Consider the following 22,871-nt stretch of genomic DNA (forward strand, 5'->3'; position numbering starts at 1 on the left):
AGCCAAGAAGATTTCTTATCTGAAAATTAATTACATTTTTGTCTACCCTTTCCTTGTACAAAGACATTACCTCAATAGCTTCCTTGGATTATAATTAATTTCACATTGTTCTTAGAGTTCTCAAGAGGCTACTTTTCATCTGTGCAGCTGACAACACTGTACAAATAGATTATCGGCAGCGTACTCTGTCATTTATTGCAAACTAGCATGTGATTTGTTTCTATTTCTACACATAAACGTAGTTGTGCACTCATACCTATTGGAAATTCCACAGACTTAATACAAACAATTTTAAGGAACGGCAATGGACCCACCACTAACATTTCGCATAGCTAACTTCTATCCTGAACACCTAGAAGAACGAATCTTCTCTCTCAACTGAAAATCATGTATTTGTCAGCAATATATAGATGATACCTTTGCAGTTTGGAATCACACAGAACCAGACAACCTCCATCATTGTATTAAGTTCACTACAGAAAAAGAATCATTAAAAGAAATTTTCTTTCTAGACGCATACACATCAAACGGAATATGATGAATCTATTTCCATTTCTGTCGACCGAAAGCACACTTTTACATGACACTACATCCAAAATACATCAGCGCACTATCTATCGCAAAGGTATGGCATTATAAAATCCTTTGCATACACAAAATATTTTTCTTCAAAGAATTTCTAACACAAGAACCGGAAGCTATCAAACAATCAACTGTACGAAATGGATGTAGCCCAGGAATGACATACACAAAATAACTAACAACTTTCATTAAACAGCAATCAAGGCAAGAAGAAATCCACAGGACTTCTGTACTTCTGTGTAAAGGCTTCTGTGAACGTGTTTGTTGATAGAAATCCATTGACAAATTCATAATTCGTTATTTTCTCCAAAAGTAAGTTTCTCTAAAATTCTCACCAATGATGTTACTTAGCCCAAATACTATGTTCATGCAACTCATCTTACTATGAACAATCGAATATCAGTCAATAAACGTATTAATGTACATTAAGACCACATCCGACTCATGATTCCTCACTAATCTTGCCTGATACCTCATGGGATTGAAAATATTAGCCACAGCCTCCAATAGAAAACCCCAAACCATTACATAAACCCATATATAAACATGAATGTTTATACAAAGAAAGTTCCAACGCAGTTCTTTGTATAAACTTATATCAGGACAGCTGGTCACCTCTGAGAAAATTAGGAGGGAGGCAGAACCAACAACATAAAAATCATCAGTGATAACTCCTGATCGAATGGCTAATCACTTTCTGAAAATCTTCAAGATAAGTCCCAGCTCTATCAGGAAAATAACTGTGCAATCTTCCATCAGAAAAAATCTGAAGATGGCATCCGATCTTCCTGAACTTGTACAGCCAATTTCTCTTGTTACTCTGCCATACCAGAAAAAGTGTGTCCAAACCAGAAAAAGATCCAAATAATGTCAAACATCTATGACCTATCTCCTTGCTTTGCTCCACCTTTAAGATCTTTGAACAAATTCCCCTTAAACGGATTTCACCACTCATCGAAAGAGCATTCTCTATTGAACAAGTTGGCTTTATGCCGGGAAGAAGTTGCTCTGACCAAATCTTGACCCAGAACAGTGAAACAAGCTTCCAGAAGAAACTTAAATCCGGAGTCACTTTCATCGACCTAACATCAGCTTATGACACAGTATGGATTAGGTGGCCTCCTCTTAAAACTAAGCAATATCGTAAGGTGCAAAACAACTTTCCAGATTTTTGAATCTATTCTCTGCAACAGCAAGATCAGGTTCCATATTGGTGGAAAAAAGAGCAGGCCCAGATTCCTCTACAACGGCTACCCATAGAGCTCTGTGTTATCCCCCTTTACTATTTAACATTAACATGTCTGACTTAATATACCAGCTCAAACAAATTTATATACGCCGATAATCTCATGATCCTATACCAATTTACCTCCTTTTCCAACCTGAAAACAATCTTGAACACAGACGTAAACGTCCTGGAGGATGTACTTCAAGCAGTGGTTCCTGAAGCCAAATTCAACAAAAAATGTATCCACAGCGTACCACCTGAACAACGCAGAGGACAATCGACACCTCAGCCTCCCTGTCTGTAGCGTAATGGTGGAACATGAGCCTCACCCAAAATACCTTGCAGTGAGCCTGGACAGAAGCCTAACCTATAAAAGGCACATCACCAACCTGTCCAACAAAATTAAAACGAGAAATAATATCATCTCACAGCTTGCATTATCCTTCGTATTCTCTGCAGCAGAATATTGTGCCCCTGTCTGGAAACCAAATGCCCACACTAACATTATAGACAAACAGCTAAACTGTACCATGCGCACAATTAGTGGAACACTGAGAAGCGCCGCTCTCCCCTGGCTGCCTGTCCTATCTAACATTGCTCCACCTCTATCATAATATACGGAGAAGACAAGCCTCGATAAAAGTATTTAACAAAATAATGAGCAACGGGTTGCTCATTATTTTATTAATGAGCAGCGGGTTGCTCATTAATAAAATAATGCACCAGACTCTCATAAATCCACTTAGTCTTCGCCTAAAATCAAGAAACCCTTTCTGGTCCATGGACGAACTCTCTTCGGCTGTCTTACCATCAAAACCTGATATGTGGAGAGAAGACTTGTTCAACAATCTTCCAATAAATGGTTTCCTGGTTGACGATTCCTGTGCTCCACAGCCTGGTTTTGCACTTTCTAGGAAGATTTGGTCATCTATCTACAGAATCAGAACTAACCAGGGCAGATGTCGCTACCTACTGCATAAATGGAGACTATCAGACCACCCTTATTGTGACTATTCTCCTGTAGTCCAGATGATCACTCATATTGTGAATGACTGCCCAAGGCGCTAATTTCATGGTGCTAGTCTCCAGGATATCCACGAGGTGACAGATGAGGCCCTGGATTGGTTTTTTGTTCTGTACATTGACCTGTAGCTGCTTTTTCCATAAAAATGAATGAATGAATGAATAAATAAATCCACAAAACCTTAGTCATAATGACGGCCTTGCCCATTCCTACAGTGTGGGAAATTGTTATCCTGAACTGTATTAAATAAATTGGTATTATTAAGTTCAATTTTTAAATTCATATTAGCAAACTTTATCAGCACAACAGTGTTTACCTAAAGAATGTCCGATTGCATGTATAGAGAAATTCAATGTAACGCATGCGCTATGCTGTTTATTTTATTCAAATTTCTTATTGTTGTCCTTGCGAAACAGTATCAGTGTGAATATCATGTGAACTGATATCTCACAAAATAAGACGAAATATCTGTACAATAAATTAAATAAAGTTTTACTGTGGTACGCACGTGTACCATTGAAAAGAGGTCCAACTCATCAGCGGTCTCATAAGGAAGTGCCAGTGTTTTCTTTTAATTTCTTCATGTAGTACTATCATAATATCATGTACACCCTTTGAAGATACATGTGAGGAATTTGATGATGATGAGTGTTTATCCTGCTCCCAAACAAACAGACAAACTGTCCAGAAAACGCAAAATTCACAGACATAATAGTGAGATCTCACAATTTGAGTTTCGTCGGCTGAGAATTTTGGAGATATTCAATGAAATCTTTGGTGATCACATTCTTTTTTTTTAAAAGTATTAGATTTTTTCAGGAAACGTTCTTAAGAGTGTGTTTCTCAACTAGAATATGGTAAGCTGATCTAATTAATGCTTCATGTTCAAATTCACATTCAGCGTTTTCTTATAAAACGTTTTATAATTATGCGTATATCCGTTTCGATATTGGTTCTTCAAAATAACTGTATAAATACAGAAATATGACTATGCAGAAAGTTTTCTTAAATCGCGTACTGTACGGCATATGGGCTCAACGTCATTGCGATGCAGAATTACCTCTACGCTCTGTGGATTTTGTTCATTAATCGCGTATACCGCCATATTTTGTTCATAATGTGTATTATAATTAAAAACGTCATTTAATGGAGTATTAAATCATTATTATGTAGTGACTAATATTCTGATCTTCCAATTCTTACTCCTAAACCAAATATTTCTTAAGTAACACCCAAATATTATTAATTTTCCCCCTCGGGCACCAGCAAGCCTGGTGGCTCCCTTCGTCCAGAAGAGAGCTTTTATGTAGATCATTATCTATCTCAAGTGGTCAGTATTAAGGTACTGACAATCCCTCTCTTAAAAAATTAGTATTATAATTTTCAATAACATCCCCCAAAAAAATCGGTAACAGCGTTGAGTCAGCTTCTAACAAAACTAGTTTAATCACCGCGAAGGGTAATAGCCTTCTCGTACTCTACTCTACTCATAAAAAATCTGTGTTTACCGAGGTCACTTGAAGCATCATTATCAAAATTCAAAGTTCCCTGTAAGAATAAATACTAGGAAGATTAACTGCATCAGGTTACTATGAAATAGCCAAAACCGATGGCTGTTGCTAACTCGATTAGAGTCGAGCTGAACGCTTCAGTTTTAAACCTGATCTTATCTATCGAGTTGTACAACTGGGCACAAGAAGCAATTTAAAGAGTACCCGAAGGTAATGTATTTATGTACGTAGAATTTTGATTTGCTTATTTTTTTATTTGAAATCCATTCCAATTTTTATGTAAACGTCAAGGGTACGTGTCTTGAATAGTTTGTAATATAATTAAAAAGTGATTAAAAAATCCTTTCCTATTTTGCATGGTATTATATTTAAGAAACGATTCACAGTGTTCAGATCGCCCAGAGAATCAGAAAATATTATGGGAATGTGGTTTCGTAGTAAATACCCCGCCATCAGATATCTATATTGAACTGAAAAATAATTTTTTCTTATTTCCAAGTTTGTCGCATACAGCTAAGCCTGATTTACGAAATACCAATTGATCCGAGTAGATTCTGCGTTCCTGTCTCTCCGTACTATTTCTTTCTTTTTCTTCGTACTTCGCACTTTCCATTGATTTCACACACGCAAATATATGTAGCTTTCTTTCATTGCGGCGAAAGCTATCATATCAGAGAAGAGAACACGAGCGTGTGACAACAGCTATAAAGAGAGGTGAGAATGTAGATTAAATGATTGTAATGGTTGCGACGAATGATTTGAGAGGCAGCGTAAATCTTGTGGCAAGGAATTTGAGGAGGGTGTTGGAGACTGTAAGATTTAAGAGTGCTATGATAGTCATAGTGCTGCCCAGATATGATAATGGAGAATTGACCAGAAGTGCATTGATGATGAACGAATGGTAGCTAGAATGTGTAGGAAGAGAGGACTAGCGTGTGTGTGTATGGATGTATGGGATGAGTTTGATGGGAGAAAGGAATTATATGCTGCTGCTGATGGGTGGAATTTAAATAATCACGGGAGTAAACGTTTACAGAAGATACTGTTTCATGAAAATGCGGGGGTATGAGACCAGGGAAACGAGGGTTATTAAGATGAAGGAATGAGGATGGCTGTCAGAAATAATGTTGACAGGGAGGCAGTGGAAAATAGAAAATCAAAGGTAAAGCTTTTAAATTCCATCCTCTGTTTATATACCAATACGAAACGTATAACGAATTAATCAGAATAGTTTATAGTATTGATTGTTACAGTCTAGCCTCAGATAACATGAATATCGGAAACGTGGTTGACTGGAAATGATATCTTGACTGGCATTGAAGTTGAAGGCATATAGCATTTTTAGAGAAGACAAAAATTATAAAAAACGAGGTGGTGTATTACTGATGATAGCAAATGAGTTGCGTCCATGTAGGTCTGTAGAAGTAGGGGGGTAAAATGAGAGTGATTTTGAAAGTATCTTGTGTGAAGTAAGTGTTACTAGATAGAGATATTTAGTTGGAGTGTGTTACAGAATTTGGAATGTTGAACGAAATGAGAAAGAAATGTATAGGAAAATTAGTTTAGCTAGTAACAAAGCATTATATTAATGGGGATTTCAATTTTTGAAATATAAATTGGGAAGAAGAAATAGCTTAGGGGAGAAAGGAAAAAGATTTACTTGAATTCTTAAGGGAACACTATCTCATACTGTTGGTGATGGAAGGAACCCGTGGGCAAAATGTACTGGATTTAATGATAACTTCGGATAAGGTAATTGCTAACAACATATGAATATTGCCAGCAGATGATGAGAGTGATCATTTAGTCCTGACATGGGAGGCGCGAAAGCATGCAGAAAAAGGGCACGTGTGGAACTTTAGGGTAGGAAATTATGGAAACCTCAGAAAACAACTTGAAGGACTTCTATGGAAAATGAACATGAAGGAAAAGTAATTAATATGGCATGGGTCATGGTTACGAAGCATTTTATGATGGCAATAACAGTCTCTATGACTACATAAAAAATGATGAACAAAATAGGTGTTAAATGGATGAATAGCAGAAATTGCAGAAGAGAAGATTATGGAGAAAATATAAAGATCTGAACAGTTACATGAAATCTATAAAGTGCAGGCAAGAAGAGTGACAAGCCTAACGAGAAGGGAGAAATTAGATTATGAGAGAGACTGGCCAAACAGTCTAAGAAAAATCCCACTGAGTTTTTTTTGTTATGCAGTTAGAAAGAGAACAAATGATTATGGGAAGATAACTCTGATGAATAGAGATGACGCAAGAGTGACCAAGGAAAAATTTATTGTGGACTTTTTTCAGTGAACATTTTGTTATGGTTTTTCATACTGATGGTAATTATACTATTCTAACGAAACAGAAGTTCAGGAATCGATACTTCAACCTCTTTCCTTGAAGGTATATTAGATAGAAGTCTATGATTGCTTAAGCCATCTTGATATGAATAAGGCTGTTGGACTGTATGAAATTTCACCACCTGTTATGAAAAAATGCGCTAAGGAACTGTCGCTTCCGTTGACTCGGTTGTTTAATGAGAGTCTGGAGTGCTAAACAAAACCTAATGAGTGGAAAGAGGGCAACATTGTTCCATTGCATAATGGTGGCAGCAAAACAGATGTTTCAAATTACAAACCAGTTCCGATTTCTGGAGTGGGTGTTAAAGTCTTAGAGAGACTGGTCAGAAATGGAATACAGGATTGGGTGGAAAAGGAAAGGATTCTGTATAGAGGTCAACATGGGTTTGTTAAAGGGATGTATTCTTTTAGAAATTTATTTATATTTTATAATAAGGTGAGTACAGTTCTCGTTAGAGGTGATAAAGTGATACTTCTGGATTTTGCAAATGCATTTGACAGGCTAGCACATAATAAAGTGTTGCATAAGTTATGGCAAATGGAATTGGAAAATCAGTTGGTTGATGAGCTAGCAAACTGGCTATCAAATCAATATGAAACGGTGGTGTATAGAGGTGCCATGTCTCTCAGGAGGAGATTACCAGTGGAGTACCGCAGGGTGTTGTTCTAGGACAACTGCTGTTCAATTTTTTTGTTAATGATATTGCGAGTGGCCTGAAAGCTAATATTCAGCCTATTTTCAAGTGATGCTAAGCTGGGAAAAGTTATTAGGAATGATGCAGATATATTGGTGCTTCACAGCGATTTGAATAAAGTGGTAATGTTGGAAGACAAATGAGAATATCAAATTAACACCAGTAAATCACAGGTTTTGCATTTAGGATCTCAAATAATTAAATAAATAAATAAAGGTGTGTATCATAATAAAGAGGCTGTATTACAGGAAGTGGAGGAAGCGCTGAATCTTGTAATATTGGTGGATAAAGAAATGAAGTTCAAGAGATGTATTGCAAAAATGATAAAAGCAGTCCAAAGAAATGCTAGTGTACTAAGACGAGCACTGAAAAGTAGAGATAAGGATACCGTCATTCCGCTGTACAAGACTTTGATTACATCACATCTGGAGTACTGCACATCGATTTGGTCAGCCACGTTCCTGGGTGAGAAGGAAACCGTGTAAAAATGTTCAGAGATGAATCACAAAAGCAATATCAGGTTTGGGGAATATTGACTATGAAGACAGATCGAGACAATGTAAACTACAGACCCCAGTCAATAAGTGGAAGAAGAGCTAAATGAGAGCGACATATAAATTGATAAGGGGTGCTTATCAAACAAACCGAAAATATTTTTCAAAGGACTGAAGGAGGGAAGGGATAGAGACAACAAGTCGTTATTGGAATTGTATAATTAGACTGAAGACAAAGGAACATGTAGGTAGATTATTATGTCTGTACACGAATGCTAAGAGTATCAGAAACAAAGGGGTAGAGTTTGTTGCCATAGTTAATATGTTGGGAAATCAGATTGTAGGCATTAGTGAAACCTGGTTATCAGAATCAGACATACTAACTGGTATCGAGTGTAAATGATGCAGTATTTTAGGAAGGATAGATAGGATAGGAGAGTACGAGGAGTGCTGCTAATGATGTCGGATAACTTGAATCCAGTTAGGGTTGAGACCTATGATTGTAGTACTGCTACCAACAGTAAATAATGCGGAAGTGAGCTTGAAGTTATTTGGTGTGAGATGGAATCTAACATGATCAATTACATAGGGTATTGTTACACACCTGGTGGATCGGTTACTAGTAATGAAGATATGCATCACCAAGTAGAAACGATGAGCGAGAAAAGAGCAATCATAATCGGATACTTTAATTATTGATTGGATAACAGAAGAATCTCACGTGAAGAATGAAAATGAATTTATTGAGCTGCTGTGAAACAACTGCCTCAAACAGCGTGTGATTTTAGGAACTCGATGTCAAAGAGTGTTAGATTTGATTATACTGTCAGAGGGCGTTTCACTTAAAACCTAACTATTATGCCTCCGGTTGGTGACAGTGATCATGTGGTACTAATTTGGCTAGTGACTAAGTTTATGAATGTTCCATTCAGAAAAGATTAGGTGCTGAACTACAAAGCAGCAAATTATGACCAACTGAGGAGTATACTGAGTTCAGTGGAAGGATCGGTTGCTGGATGGGAAGAACTGCGACAGTGCATGAGAAGCATTTAAACCATACTTAAATGATCCGATATCAGAATGTGTCCCGGAGTTCGAAGAATAAATAGGTTAGGAGCCAAACGAATGTACTATTTTATTAATCAAGAAATCCGTAAGAAAATGATGATGTGGAAGAAATACCGTGTATATAAGTATGATGTTGGTTATGAAATTTATAAGCAGCAGACTAGAATAATCACAAATGTTGTACGGAAAGCAATGTCTGAGGAAAAAAAGAAACGTTCTCTGTGCTTAAGACAACCCAGAAGAATCCTATCGATATGATGCAAGCAGAAGAAAGAATGAATATGAAAGAATAACTCTTCTAAATCCAGATGGCGTGAGGGTTATAGATGCAGAAGAGGTTGTTCAACTAAAGATGTGCCCATTTTGTTAAAATCTATCAACCTGGTGTAAGCAACGTTGAGCTGACTGCTACCTCTTCACTGGATGGAGAAACTCAGGAGTATGAGGACGATGTATTAGAGCTGTTGAACAAACTGAATAAGAATTCAACAATAGGGAATGATGGGATAAATAACATGTGCTAAAAGATTGTTTAGCTAAACTGGCTATTCCTTTGTCCGGGCTGTTAATATGAGTCTCAGAACAGGGTCGATGCTGAAAGACTGGAAAGAATGAATGGTAGTCCATTGCACAAGGGTGGTGCAAAGACCGATGTATCCAACTGTCGACTAATTAGTCTCTTAGGAGGTGGTGAAGATTTTGGAAAATTTGGTTAGTGTTCGCATTCAAAAAAGTTGACAGTGAATCTCTACTTTGCAATGAGCAACATGTGTTTACAATGGAAGGTCATGTTTTTGCAACTTGCTCGCATTCTATAACAATGTTGCAATTGAACAAAACAAGAAAAATGGATACACATGATACTTTTCGAGTTTGTTAAGGCTTTTGAAAGAATACAGCATGACAAACTGTTGCATAAATGAGAATATATATTGGTTTGGATTATAGCGTGGATAAGAGAATGGCGGACTGGCAGGTATCAAAAAGTAGTATACGGGGGATATTAGTCTGCAACATTTAACCCAGTGGTGTAATACAAGAATCAGTTCTTAGTACACTGTTATTCAAGTACCGCACTATCAGGAATGTACCTGATAGTGCGGTACTTGCAGAAGGATTTGAATAGGCTGGAATTGTGGGAATGGGAAAATAGATGTGAGTAAATGTAAAGTCATTCACTTTGGCGTGATTATATATCCAATAACGTATTACATTGGCGAGATTATGCTAGAAGAACCTAGTAAGGCTATAGATTTTGTAGAAAGTTAGTAAACAGGAAGTTGAAGTTTCGAGCCCATGTAACAAAGATTGCAAATACAACTAATAAGATAATTCGATGGTGAAATGAATGTTAATATGTAAAGATAAGGATGCCATTTTGTCTCTTTACAAGGCCTTGATAAGATCTCACTTGGTATATTAAAGGCAGGTGTGATCTCCTAGTTTCCCTTGTGATTCTGATATAGTGGAGAGAGTCCAAAAGAGACAGTTTTAAAAATCATATCAGGATTATGGAATACAGATTATGAAAACAGATTTGGAATTTTTAGACTCCAGACACTAGGAAACAGCAGAAAGAGGGGTGATGTGATTGAGACTTACAAACTTCTGTAAAGTTCATACAGAATTCAGTTGATGGAATTTTTCAATTTATGAAGGCTGGGGAAAGGAAAAGCGGGCATCCTTGGAAGCCAAGAATGAATGCTGATAAGAAGAGGGTGGGAGGACTAGATTTTTCTCTTAGAGTGGTGCCTTATTGGAATGAATTGCCATTGGATGTTGTGAGTGCAAGCGGTGTAAATGAATTCAAGAATAAGTAAGATAGCTCCTGCGTGTAGTGTGTTGCCTCCCTGACTGTCCCGGACTGCCTGGAGGTCGTTCTTATTAATAATAATAATAATAATAATAATAATAATAATAATAATAATAATAATAATAATAATAATAATAATAATAATAATAATAAAGGAGTGGTACGTAACAGAGTTTGCATAACATTTCTGCGTGGCAAGTGGATAGTGAATGGAATTTATTGCCAAATGAGGTAGCGAGTGTTAAAACATTGAACCAATTTAAAATTAAAATAACCATTATATCTATTAAAGTGCATCATGCTATTGTGTCGATCTATGAGTCTTGACATCAGGAGGTGTTTGTATAATAATAATAATAATAATAATAATAATAATAATAATAATACAGTTTTTACCTATGGAACACAAGAGAAAACTCGAATCTCTCGGGTACCGAATTCGAGCAACATATCCGCATCCTACTCAGGAAGCTGAACAGCCGACTCCTAATGGAATATCCTCAACACGAAGAACAGGAAACTCTTAACCAATTCAATGCAGAGTTATATATATATTATTATTACTATTATTATTACTATTATTACGGGCAACTCCAGAAAGTCATTAGACTCATCGAGGGAGGCCCCAAATCATATTCATCACAACTATTTGACATTCATACAGTATCTATCATACCTCGCCTTAAACTCATTCACCGTCACAGCATCCACCACAGACTCAGGGACCGCATTCCACTCATTCACTACTCTAAAAGTAAAGAACCCAGCTCTAACACCTTTACTAACCACACTATTGCCCAGTTTCCATGGATGTCCCCTAGTCCTCCCACAACCAGCCCTGTTCTCAAAAATATCTTCTGAATTAATTTTATAGAAACCCTTCAGTAATTTGAATGTCTCAATCATATCTCCCCTTCTCCGCCTATCAACCAATTTTTGCAACCCACAAATCCTCAACCTGTTCTCATACGGTTCATTCCACAGACCTGCTATCATCTTGGTCACTCGCCTCTGGATCCTCTCCACCTCCTCCCCATCAAGAAGAAACCTAGGTGACCAAATCTGAGCACAGTAGTCTAGATGGGGTCTTATCAAGGCTCGACACAGAGGAACAATAACCTGCTTGTCTCTGCTTGTCAACGTATTCTTCAGCAACCAAGTGATTTGATGAGCTGTTTTGGTCACTTTTGCAATGTGTCCCCTAAATTTCAATTCCTTATCTACCAACACTCCTAAATCTCGTGCCTCATCAATTTCCTGGAGCACGGTTCCACCAATGCAGTAAACTGCCGCCAATCTTTTCACTCCAAAATGCATTACCTTACATTTTGCCACATTAAACTGACATCCATTCTCTTTAGCCCAGACCTCCAATCTATCCAAATCATCCTGCAAAAGTTTGACGTCATCTGCATTCACTATTGCCCTACCCAACTTCGCATCATCCGCAAACAAATGAACTGTTCCTCTCAGATCATTTCCTATATCATTTATGAACAAATTAAACAGCAGTGGTCCAAGAACAGATCCTTGTGGCACACCACTAGTCACAGGCCGTCTTGTGGACTCTACTCCCGAGTAAACCACTCTCTGATATCTCTCCGTCAACCACCCTCCTATCCATCTCACCAACCCTATGTCCATTCCCATATGCTGCAATTTACTGATTAGAATTCCATGTGGAATCCTGTCAAAGGCCTTGGCAAGGTCCAGTAGAATCACCGTAAACCCATTACCCTTATCCAGTTCAGCCGTCACTGTGTTATAATACGTGAGCAAGTTACTGAGGCATGACCTACCCTTCACAAAACCATGCTGTCCCCAATATAGTATTCCATTTTCTTCTATCCAATCTTGTATTTTCCTCTTGACTATTTTCTCTAAAACCTTGACAATGATTCCTGATATGCTAATCGGTCGGTAATTTATATATATATGCTCAAAATCCCGTGTATACCAAAATTGAATAGCAGGTCAATGACAGTCTGATAGGTTATCAATCTGATAATTATCAGTCTGATATATATATATATATATATATATATATATATATATGTATATATTGGGGGCGGCTCTGTCCCAATGGCGCCTACGGCGTCCAGTCCCCCGAGTTCGGCTTATTAGCTTAACGTCTTAATCGGCTTACTGTCAGCATCCACCATAAGGTCTGAAATTGATCACATCAGAAGTTTCCGAAGACAAGCATTAATGCATTTTCCACACAATCATGGAATAAACAACTTGCCGAAGATCATCAAGACAGGTATCTACGACGTCATCTGCACTTTTTACGTTTCCGTTATATCGGAGTACTTCTACTACCACGAAAATGTCAGGTTAGGAAGAACTGTCCCTACACCTCCCACGACACAGCAACAGACACTCGAACCACTTGGAACAGATATGCAGCAAGGGCCGGCGGAAGGGGCATGCAGATCATGCGGTGCATGCGGGCGTCGCTATGAAGGGGGCGCTGCCGCCGGGAAACCGTTCATAAGTTCATTTTTAAGAAGCATAATTTTTTATCATGAAAACAAAAAATTCTTAGAATGATCAATATTAAAATAAATAAGGCAGATATACCGAATAAAAATTTTTAAAAATTGTATATTTCCGCCTCTTTGATCAGCCGGCTCTTTACAATGTTGCAGCTAGAGCAGGATAAATGCTTGCCTACAGAATGTTGTGTCTACTGCAGTCTATCTAAAGTGAAATGGTGAACGGTTTTTATGTGCAGAAATGAATTTTCGTACAAAACATTTGTTGCTAGTTAACCAGTCATAGGGTACGCATCTCAGTAGGCTACTGACAGTAGCGCAGTGCGGACTATTATTTCGTCTGTGTGTCGTGTTGTGTAATAATATCTTGTGGGTATAAAATAGAAATGGAATCAAAAATTAAAAAAAAAAAGTTATCCGGTGCACAAAATTGTAAGCGTCATGCTGCGAAAGAAGCAGATATTAAGAAACAAACTGGGCTCTTAATAAATTTGTTAAAATATTAAAATATTCTGATGCAGATTGTAACCAACTCGATAAATCAGAAATCAGAGTTGAAGAACCGTGCATATCATCAAGTTTGCATGAAAGTACTATTGCAACTTTGAACAAGATAACAAGACGCATGCTTTAAGTGAAAAACAGTTAGGAGAAGATTTAGTTGTAGTTGACCACGAAACTAATACATGATTAGTCTCTGTAAATTTAGAAGATCCAGGTGAATGGAAAAATAGTGCTGAAAAATTACGAGCTGTTTTAATTGAAATGGGGCGTGTTCAAAAGAAAAATGTAATATATACCAGAGATACATAAGGTCATAAATTTGGCGACACGTATTATAACAGAAAAATGGAAAACGGTGAGCTCGTGCCAAGAACATGGCTCATTTATTCCGAAACATTAAATTATGTTATTTGCTTTTGTTGCAAACCTTTCGCATCTACCGAATCAAGTAGTCTTGTAGAAGGTTATAACGATTAAAGAAATGTAAGTACAACTTTGTATAGACATGAGACTAGTTTAACTAACATGAAAAAATTTTTAAAATGGAAGGAAGTTTATAAAAATTTAAAATACAAAACTACTATTGATTTCCAGACTCAATGGAAAAGAAACATTGGACGAGTGTTTTAGAACGCTTGATTGAAATTATAAAATTCCTTGGCAGCCAAAATTTAGCTTTTCGCGGATCATCTGATAAATTATATGAAAGGAATAACGGCAATTTTTTAAAATTAGTTGAAATGTTTGCGAAATTTGATCCCGTTATAGAAAATCATGTTGAAAGGAGCCTACAACGAAACAATAGAGTACACTATTTGAGTAAAGACAGTCAAAATGAAATATTGGAAACTTTAAGTAACGCAATCGGGGATACAATTATATTATCAAATCTAAAATCTAAACATTATTCCATAATTTTAGACTGCACACCTGATGCAAGTAAAACAGAACAAATGACCATTATTATTCGCTTTGTTTCCTGTGATGGAATTGTCAAGATCAGGGAAAACGTTTTAGGTTTTGCAGATATACCAGATTCCACAGGACATGGTTTATGTGCAACAATAATGGAACAACTGGAAAAAATGGAACATTCCCATTGAAGACATGCGAGGTCAAGGGTATGACAATGGGGCAAATATGAAAGGGAAAAAATATGGGCTCCAAAATTTGCTTTTAAACAAAAATCCTCGAGCTTTTTATGTGCTACGTGCTGCTCATACTCTAAATTTAATCATTAACGATGCAGCCAAAGTGAATGCAGATACAATTAGTTTCTTTGCAATTATTCAAGAAATATACAATTTCTTTTCATTCTCTTACAAACGCTGGGCAATCCTTTTAAAGATCGTAAAAATATTAACATTGAAACCGCCATCAGACGCGATGGGAAAGTAAAATTAATGCAATCCGCCCTCTACGATATCAGTTACGAGAAATTTACGATGCGCGTTTTGAAATTTTAAATAATGAAAATTTTAATAAAGAAACTCAGCATGAAGCACAAACATTATGTGCTAAAATAAAGGACTACAAATTTATTTGCTCTCTTATAACTTGGCATGATTTACTTAATAGAATAAACCCTGTGAGTAAAATGCTTCAAGACAAAAATATGAACATTACACTTGCTTTAGAATCTATCGAAAACTTAAAAATATTCTTACAAGAGTATCGATCAGACACAAATTTTAAAGAAGTTCTAAAACTGCAAAAGTACTGAGTGAAGAGGTGGATGGAGAACAAGAATTTGAAACTGGTACGGAAGTCTGACGACGAAAGAAGACACGACAATTTAACTACGAGCATCATGACGAAACACCACAATCGTCAGAAGATAAATTTAGAGTGAATGTGTTTTATACACTTCTAGACGTTGCAATGTATTCGTTAATAGAACGTTTTGAACAACTAAAAACATATTATGATAATTTCAATTTCTTGTATAGAATACTATAAATTAATAACGAAGATTTACGAAAATATTGTGACGATTTAGAGATTCTCTTGTAGGACGGCGACAATAAAAACGTAAATGCAAAAGAACTATATGACGAGTTATGTGCTTACCGGGATATTTCGGAAGAATAATTTAAATATTGAAAAACCTTTCGATATTCTTAATATTATTGTGTCCAATAATTTATCATTCCCTAACTTTTCAATTGCTTTAAGAATACTATTAACCATACCTGTTAGTGTAGCGAGCCGTGAACATTTCTTTTCCAAGTTGAAATTTATTATTTATTAAAACCTACTAATATGTCACAAAAAAGCTTGTTATTTTGGCGTTAATAGCTATTAAAAATGATATATGTGAGGAATCAGACGTTAAACCATTATTTCTAATTTTATGAATATGAAATCAAAAACCCTAACATTTTAACTTAAAAAAATTCAAGTATATTTATGTAATTTAATTTATTTTCTGTTAATCTGTAAAAATGTTATTTTTTGAATACTTATATTAAATGTTCTAATTATTTCTGAATTATTTTCTTATTTTCTCATCTATCTTGAGTTTCTTTTATTTTCCTAAAAGATAGTTCCACTTATAAAAATTATTAAAAATTTTTTACAAGTTACTAAGAATTTAGTAACTTGTAAAATGCAAGAATTTTTTAAACTTTAGTTCAAATACATTTTAACTTTAATTAAAATTCATTTTATTTTGCGATTCGGGTGGGTGAGAAGGCTATAATTCCTCTACCATTATATTCAACAATTAAAGTGAAGTGGCTTTATCAAAAGTTGCTTTAACTTTTGAGAATTTTTTGAATATTCGGGTTTTTAACGATTATCCTGCCTAGTCAACACCCCCGGTTCGTTACATTTAGCGAACCAACGAACCGTGTGGCTGTTCTGTCAAAATTTATTTAAGAAATTTCAAATAATTTAAATTTTTATTATCTTAAAAGAACCACCATGCCCGGATCGTTACAGGGGGGCTTAGATAGACATTGCATGAGGGCGACAAAGACCCTAGCGCCGGCTCTGTATGCAGCGAAACGAAACCTTGTTCATGTAAACAATCCAAGTAACTGACCCAAGACGCTGATCAATAAACTGCAAGTTACAGAAACTTCACAAAAAAAAAAAAAATAATAATAATAATAATTGCGTCGATGAAGGCCCATTATCTGAAAGAAAACTCATGTTTAGGATGGAACTTCACCTGGCATACCGCTTGCAAATAGCAACCAACCCAACGAGGAAGAACAGGTACAATAGAAGGAACGAAATTCGGAAAGTCAACAATTAAACTCGTCATCGTCATGGTATCTATTTCAGACCACGAGCGCGAAATTACTCCCCTTTGCTAAACTCCATAAACAAGGGAACACAGATGTTCGGGAAAATGAAAAGGAAAGCTGGAAGGGAAGCTGGAAGCTGGAAGGAAATGCAAAAATAACAGATCAGAGGTCAGCAGTCGCATACGCATATATTCAACGTGTTGGAAACCAAATACCATGAATAATACTAAAAGAAATCAATTCATAATTTTCCAAATCCACGTTATCATAATGGCATTAAGGATTTTGTCCCTAAATGCAATAAGATGTGCCTCTGTCATACGCAACAAGCTGATCCTTGAGCAAGTACCGCAGCATCATATTGATCTAATTCTTTTCAAGGGAAAAAGATATCGAACCTGGCATCAAAGTAGACACCAAGGCCTTAAGAAATCCATTACTGACCTGCTCAACAGCACCATGGAGCAGCTGTCGGCTTGGAAATCCATCACAATCCCCCTGCAAGGTAAACATCGCTAAAGTACCAGGCCATGTGCTGCATGCCCGGTTTGCAGTAACAAACCACCCATAGCTTCATTATCTACTTACCACAGCAGGATGCACTGCCAACAGAAATCGTAGACTTCATACATTTCCATCTTTCAAGAATACTTCAGTCATCATTACTGGAGACATCAATCCACCTTGGCCTCAAAATGGACACGCACCTCTTTACCCAACACACCGTAGAAAATAGTGAACAACAGTGAACTTGTCGATGCGTTGAGGAACCAAGATCCAGAAAAGAGGTCCTCCATCTGGAGATAATCTATTACAGCATTTAATAGGAGTCTATACCAGGCTCGGCTGAAGAGATTCTACCTCTCTAAACACACTATTCCTCTACTGCCTACTGCATCATTAATCTGGAACTATATCCTACAAAGCATCCAAACCAGAAACCGTCTGTTTGGATCTCTTTAACAACACCTCCCTGCAACACTGAGAATACGTACAGAATATCCAGTCCTTGTTATCCAACATTATCCCGAAGTAGTAAATGTAATAGTTTCAAGAAACAGCACAAAGAGAAATGGCAAAAAAAAAAAAGATGAGAAGGTTGGAAAGATAAAGCATTCCATAGTTAATATCTGAATGATATTGAAGGGAAAGTAGAAAATAGAGAGATAGTCTGATATTTTCTACTAAAGACTAAAAACGAATGTAATCAAGACGAAAATTGAAAGATCTGTAGATTGTCCTCCTTGGAAAGTTTAACGTCCATAACATAAACTGGCTCCCCTACTCCAACTTCACAGATCAAGCTAGAAGGGAAGCTATAAAATTGCTATCGGTCATGACCTAACACAAATAGTCAATGGATCAACCAGAATACCAGACAATTCTCATCATTCTACCAACGTTCTTAACATTTTTCTTAACCAACTCTCCCTCCAAATATACCGTGGATGTCGGCTCTCCGCTTGGCAACTTTGATCACAATCTTATTCAAGTCTCCTTCTCTACAGTTCGTCCTCCGCCGAGTCAATCCCAGATGGAATCAAAAGATCAAACAAAACCCATGAAAACATGGTGGTCTAATCTGAAATTCCAACTGAAAGCGTCCACGCAAATCTATAGCTGATAGAAACACCAAAAGAAGACCATTAGCCAACTTGAACAGCAGCTTCAGTACCAAATTGAACAAAGTCCAGAAAATCAATCAGTTTTACAACCCATACAAGCGCACCTAGAACAGTAGCCGAAATTGCCCTCCTTAGATCACGCTACAGAAATATAAACCTGTAGTGCAAAAAATCAAATATCGGATATGTCCACCTTTGACTTTGATCACTTCATGTACCCTTTGAGGAAGGCTTTCCACCAATGTGGGGCAGGCATCTGGTGGAATTTATCTCCATTCCTCCATCAAAGCATCATTGAGTTCAGCGAGTGATCGAGGACGTGCCGCTCTGGACTCGCTCTCGCCATTCGAATTCGTCTCACAGGTGATCGATGGGGTTTAGGTCAGGACTGTGCACAGGCCAGAGCCCATTCCAAACCAGGTGAATGTACCCCACACCATTACTCCTCCACCACGAAACTGTGCTGTGAATGCAACACACTGTGGTAACAAGCGTTAACCAGGCTGCATCCACACCCACAACCGTTTTCCACTGTTCAAATGTCTAATTCACGCTCTCCTTGCACCAGGCGAGACAAGTCGCCTTGTTCATTGTTGCGATGTTCTGCTTGTGCACTTCAGCTCTTCCGTAGAAACCCAGTAAATGGAGTTCTTTTCTTATAGTATTCACCATGCTGGTACTGGCGGTCTGTAGCTCAACACCGATGATTTGTGCCGATTGTAGCCAGTTTTGCGTGCCACACGGTTTAACACCCTCTTGTACCTGCCAGCCATTTTCAGCGGCCGCTGTGTGTATTTTCCTGCACTAGTGATGCCAGAACATCTCCATTTATTGATCAAATGGTCAACCATGGATGTTGGATGGTCCAGTTGAGTGCCAATTGAGTCGAAGTCAATGAGTTCACACCGTGTTGCCATAGCACCTGTATTCAGCTGCTACGATGAAATATTGCTTCCAACTATCTGTACACAGGTTTTAATGTTATTAACAAACCGGGAATGTTCCATAACTTCAAATACCAGGCGTCTCGACAATTAATGGTAGATAGTGCATATGTATCTGTTACTAAATTTAAATAAATAATAGAAACAACTTTTAACATTTTGCGCATAAATATATTACCCTCGTTGATTCACGAGAAGCCAATAAACTAGTCTATCGTTTACAGTTGACAACACTTTACCTCTGATCAACTATTAATTCTCATAAATCGCAACCCCATCCACATATGTTGTGGTACCCGAAATAATGATTTTTTAATGTAAACATTAAAAAATCATTATTCTACATACAATATTTAATGTTCATCACTAAACTATTTGCATATTCTCAATAATTTTTTTTTTGTTTACAGCTTAACGTGAAGAATGGATTTCATTCTATTACATGGAAGTACCACTTACTGCATAGGAATCCTTATATTTTTGGTTCTGGTCATTTACATAATACAGTGGCTAACCAACAGGCAACGAATTCTACAAGTCTTTAAAAACTATGGAATTCCTGGCCCAGAACCAAGCTTGTTTTCAGGTAACATGTATGAACTACATAAAGCTGACACACCAAATCATGCAATGTCTGAATGGCATAAGAAATATGGAAATACTTTTGGTTTCTATATAGGAGCTAACCCACGTTTATATATAAAGGATCTGGACATTCTTAAGTCTATTTTGATTACAGAAGTCCATAACTTCGTCAACAGGCCAAATGTTTTTCCAGTGAATAACTTGACTGCACATAGTGTGACTTTTCTTCGAAACCAGAAATGGAAAAATGTCCGAAAAGCTTTATCTCCTTCATTTACTACCAGTAAAATCAAACTTATTACTATAATTATGAATAAACAAATTGATATTTTTATGAAATGTATCAAAAGGAATTCCGAGAACAATGACACGTTTGATATTCACCGTATGTGTAAAACCTTAACGCTGGATATAATTGCTGAGAGCGCCTTAGCAATGAAAGTAAAATGTCAAGAAAATGTAAACGAACCCTTGTTTTCTGCAATGTGTGATTTCGTAAGTTCAGCTAATAGTTTTATCCTAGACGTTGCCACTATGTTTCCTGTAATCATAAAATTTCTCATGATACTGCAAAAATTCTCGAAAAATGGAAAAATGCATTCGATGATTGTGAATAATCTGCAACAAGTTATTCAGTACAGGCGAAACAATTCCTTACAGCACGGAGTAGACTTTCTTCAGTTAATATTAGATTCTGATTCAAAAAGTGATGACTTTGAAGGAAATGAGTACTCTCTCACTGATCAAGAAATCATTTCTAATGCGTTCACGTTTCTTCTTGCAGGATACGAAACAACATCCAGTACTCTTGCATTCACGTCATATATGTTAATTAAGCACCCAGATGTTCAAGAAAAACTTTATCAAGAGTTGGCTAGCCACCTTCCTGATGGCGTAACACCAACATACGATGATCTGCAGAACTTGCAATATCTGGATCAAGTTCTTAATGAAACGCTTAGGTTTTATCCACCATTGGCAAGTTTCGTTGAGCGTGAATGTGCAAAAGATATTACTATCCACGGACAGATCATTCCTAAGGGAGTGTCCATAGTTGTGCCAGTATGGGACATCCATCACGACCCAAACATTTGGCCTGATCCCTGGACTTTTAATCCGGACAGATTCTCACCCGAAAACAAAGCTAAAATCAATCCAATAGCATTTATGCCTTTTGGTGCTGGTCCGCGTAACTGTATCGGAAGAAGATTTGCTCTGTTAGAAGCTAAGCTAGTTTTAGCAAGACTTATTCGAAGCTTCAAATTGATTGCATGCGAGAAAACAGATGATCCCATTCATTTAACTTGTTTGATTGTGGCTTTTGTCTCTCCTGATAATGGCGTATATGTAAAAGCGGTACCTAGAACATAATACTAAACATGAAAGTTATCGATCCTGTTTCTAAAGAAAGGGTGGCCAGTTGTAAAAAAAAAATCAAAATTTTAATGATGAAATGAATACGGACATTTTGCTCCAAAAATCAGTAAAAAAGAATTCGAAGTTTAAAACGCCAGAGCTGTTTAGTCGTTAGCTTGTTTCGCATCCAAAGTACTTTTGAAATCAAAGTTGTTATAGCTTATGCAAAACTCAAAAATTCCAGCTATACATAAATGTTTATATAATTGCAACTGTATCTGTAATTAGAGCAATATTAAAAATTGTTAGTTTCAGATTTTTATATGCTACTGTAGTTTAAACCATTGTATTCTTACATAAGTGCATTCGTGAATGGTCTAAAATAATATTACATTAGCACCATAGTTTTCCACAATCAAAATATGAATTTTTTTCCAACCACTCTCTACATATTGGAGCTTGCGTAGCTCAGTCGGTATAGACGAAGAATGGTGAACAATTATTTTTGACTTGTCACTGAAACATTTCGTATATTCAATACAGAGATACTTTTGTCTAATCCTGTGAAGCAACTGCATCCTTTTCTAACCAGAAGCGTATTAGTATTATTATTATGTGACACCATCAAGTCCAATGACCACCGTGTGAGGGTACACTACTTCATCACAACTCACCGCCTCCCTTAACTAGTCCTCGAACCAAGTAACTCTACCATAATCAATATACAGCGCCATCTACCGCTGCTACCACCACCATCATTAGTATATACTGTCTGTAAATCGTGTGTGTGTTCACATAGCCGATTTGCCTGTATAAGGGATCAAAAATCCGAATTTGCTGGAGAAAAAAATCTGCGTCGGATAGCAGGGTATTTCTCCAGGAAAAAGCTTTTTTTCCATGAAAAAGCCCATATATGTATATATTTATCTCTTCACGACGAGAATCGAACTCAGTTCTTTTCTGATCGACGAGAGCAATGTACCTAACACTGATGTCAGAAAAATCAGTATCCTCACAATAATTTCTCTAACATTAATTCTAAGGAAAACGCTTCTGATATTAAACATCAAAGCAAGCAGAATAAACATCACATATGTTATACATGCATGATCTTAAACTAAACGAAAAATCATCCAAAGAAATTCGTCATTGATAATTACACTCCGAATGGTCAGTGAAGACAGTGAAGTAAGAAATTTGGACTTGAGAAATGAGTAACACTCCATCATTCCAGGAAAAATAATGGCCAGCAAAGGAATCCATTTTTAGATGGAAAAAACAATTAAAAACTTGTCCAAGAATGAATCTCACAAATAATTCATTA

At 36.8% G+C, this 22,871-nt stretch overlaps 1 protein-coding gene across 2 annotated transcripts; it reads left to right on the forward strand.

Annotated features, from left to right (window-relative positions):
- The first annotated feature begins 4,467 nt into the window (after window positions 1-4,467).
- Window positions 4,468-21,869, forward strand: LOC150096351 (cytochrome P450 3A31-like). 2 transcript variants are annotated; one of them, XM_090409661.1, is made up of 2 exons: window positions 4,468-4,555; window positions 20,017-21,869. In XM_090409661.1, exon 2 carries the CDS (start codon window positions 20,030-20,032, stop codon window positions 21,560-21,562), a length of 1,533 nt encoding a protein of 510 aa, XP_090265787.1. In that variant the 5' UTR covers window positions 4,468-4,555; window positions 20,017-20,029; the 3' UTR covers window positions 21,563-21,869. The 2 variants fall into 2 exon arrangements, with proteins under 2 accessions (XP_090265787.1, XP_090265788.1); XM_090409662.1 differs by having other exon boundaries at window positions 4,484-4,568.
- The last annotated feature ends 1,002 nt before the right edge of the window (window positions 21,870-22,871 follow it).

The sequence above is a fragment of the Typopeltis vanoorti genome, chromosome 19 (assembly GCF_054136105.1).
Source record: "Typopeltis vanoorti isolate ZY-2024b chromosome 19, IOZ_Tvanoo_1.0, whole genome shotgun sequence".
Taxonomy (NCBI): domain Eukaryota; kingdom Metazoa; phylum Arthropoda; class Arachnida; order Uropygi; family Thelyphonidae; genus Typopeltis; species Typopeltis vanoorti.

What these genes read in the sequence shown, in the direction of transcription:
- LOC150096351 (XM_090409661.1), top strand. Translation starts at nt 20,030, where the DNA reads ATGGATTTCATTCTATTACATGGAAGTACCACTTACTGCATAGGAATC.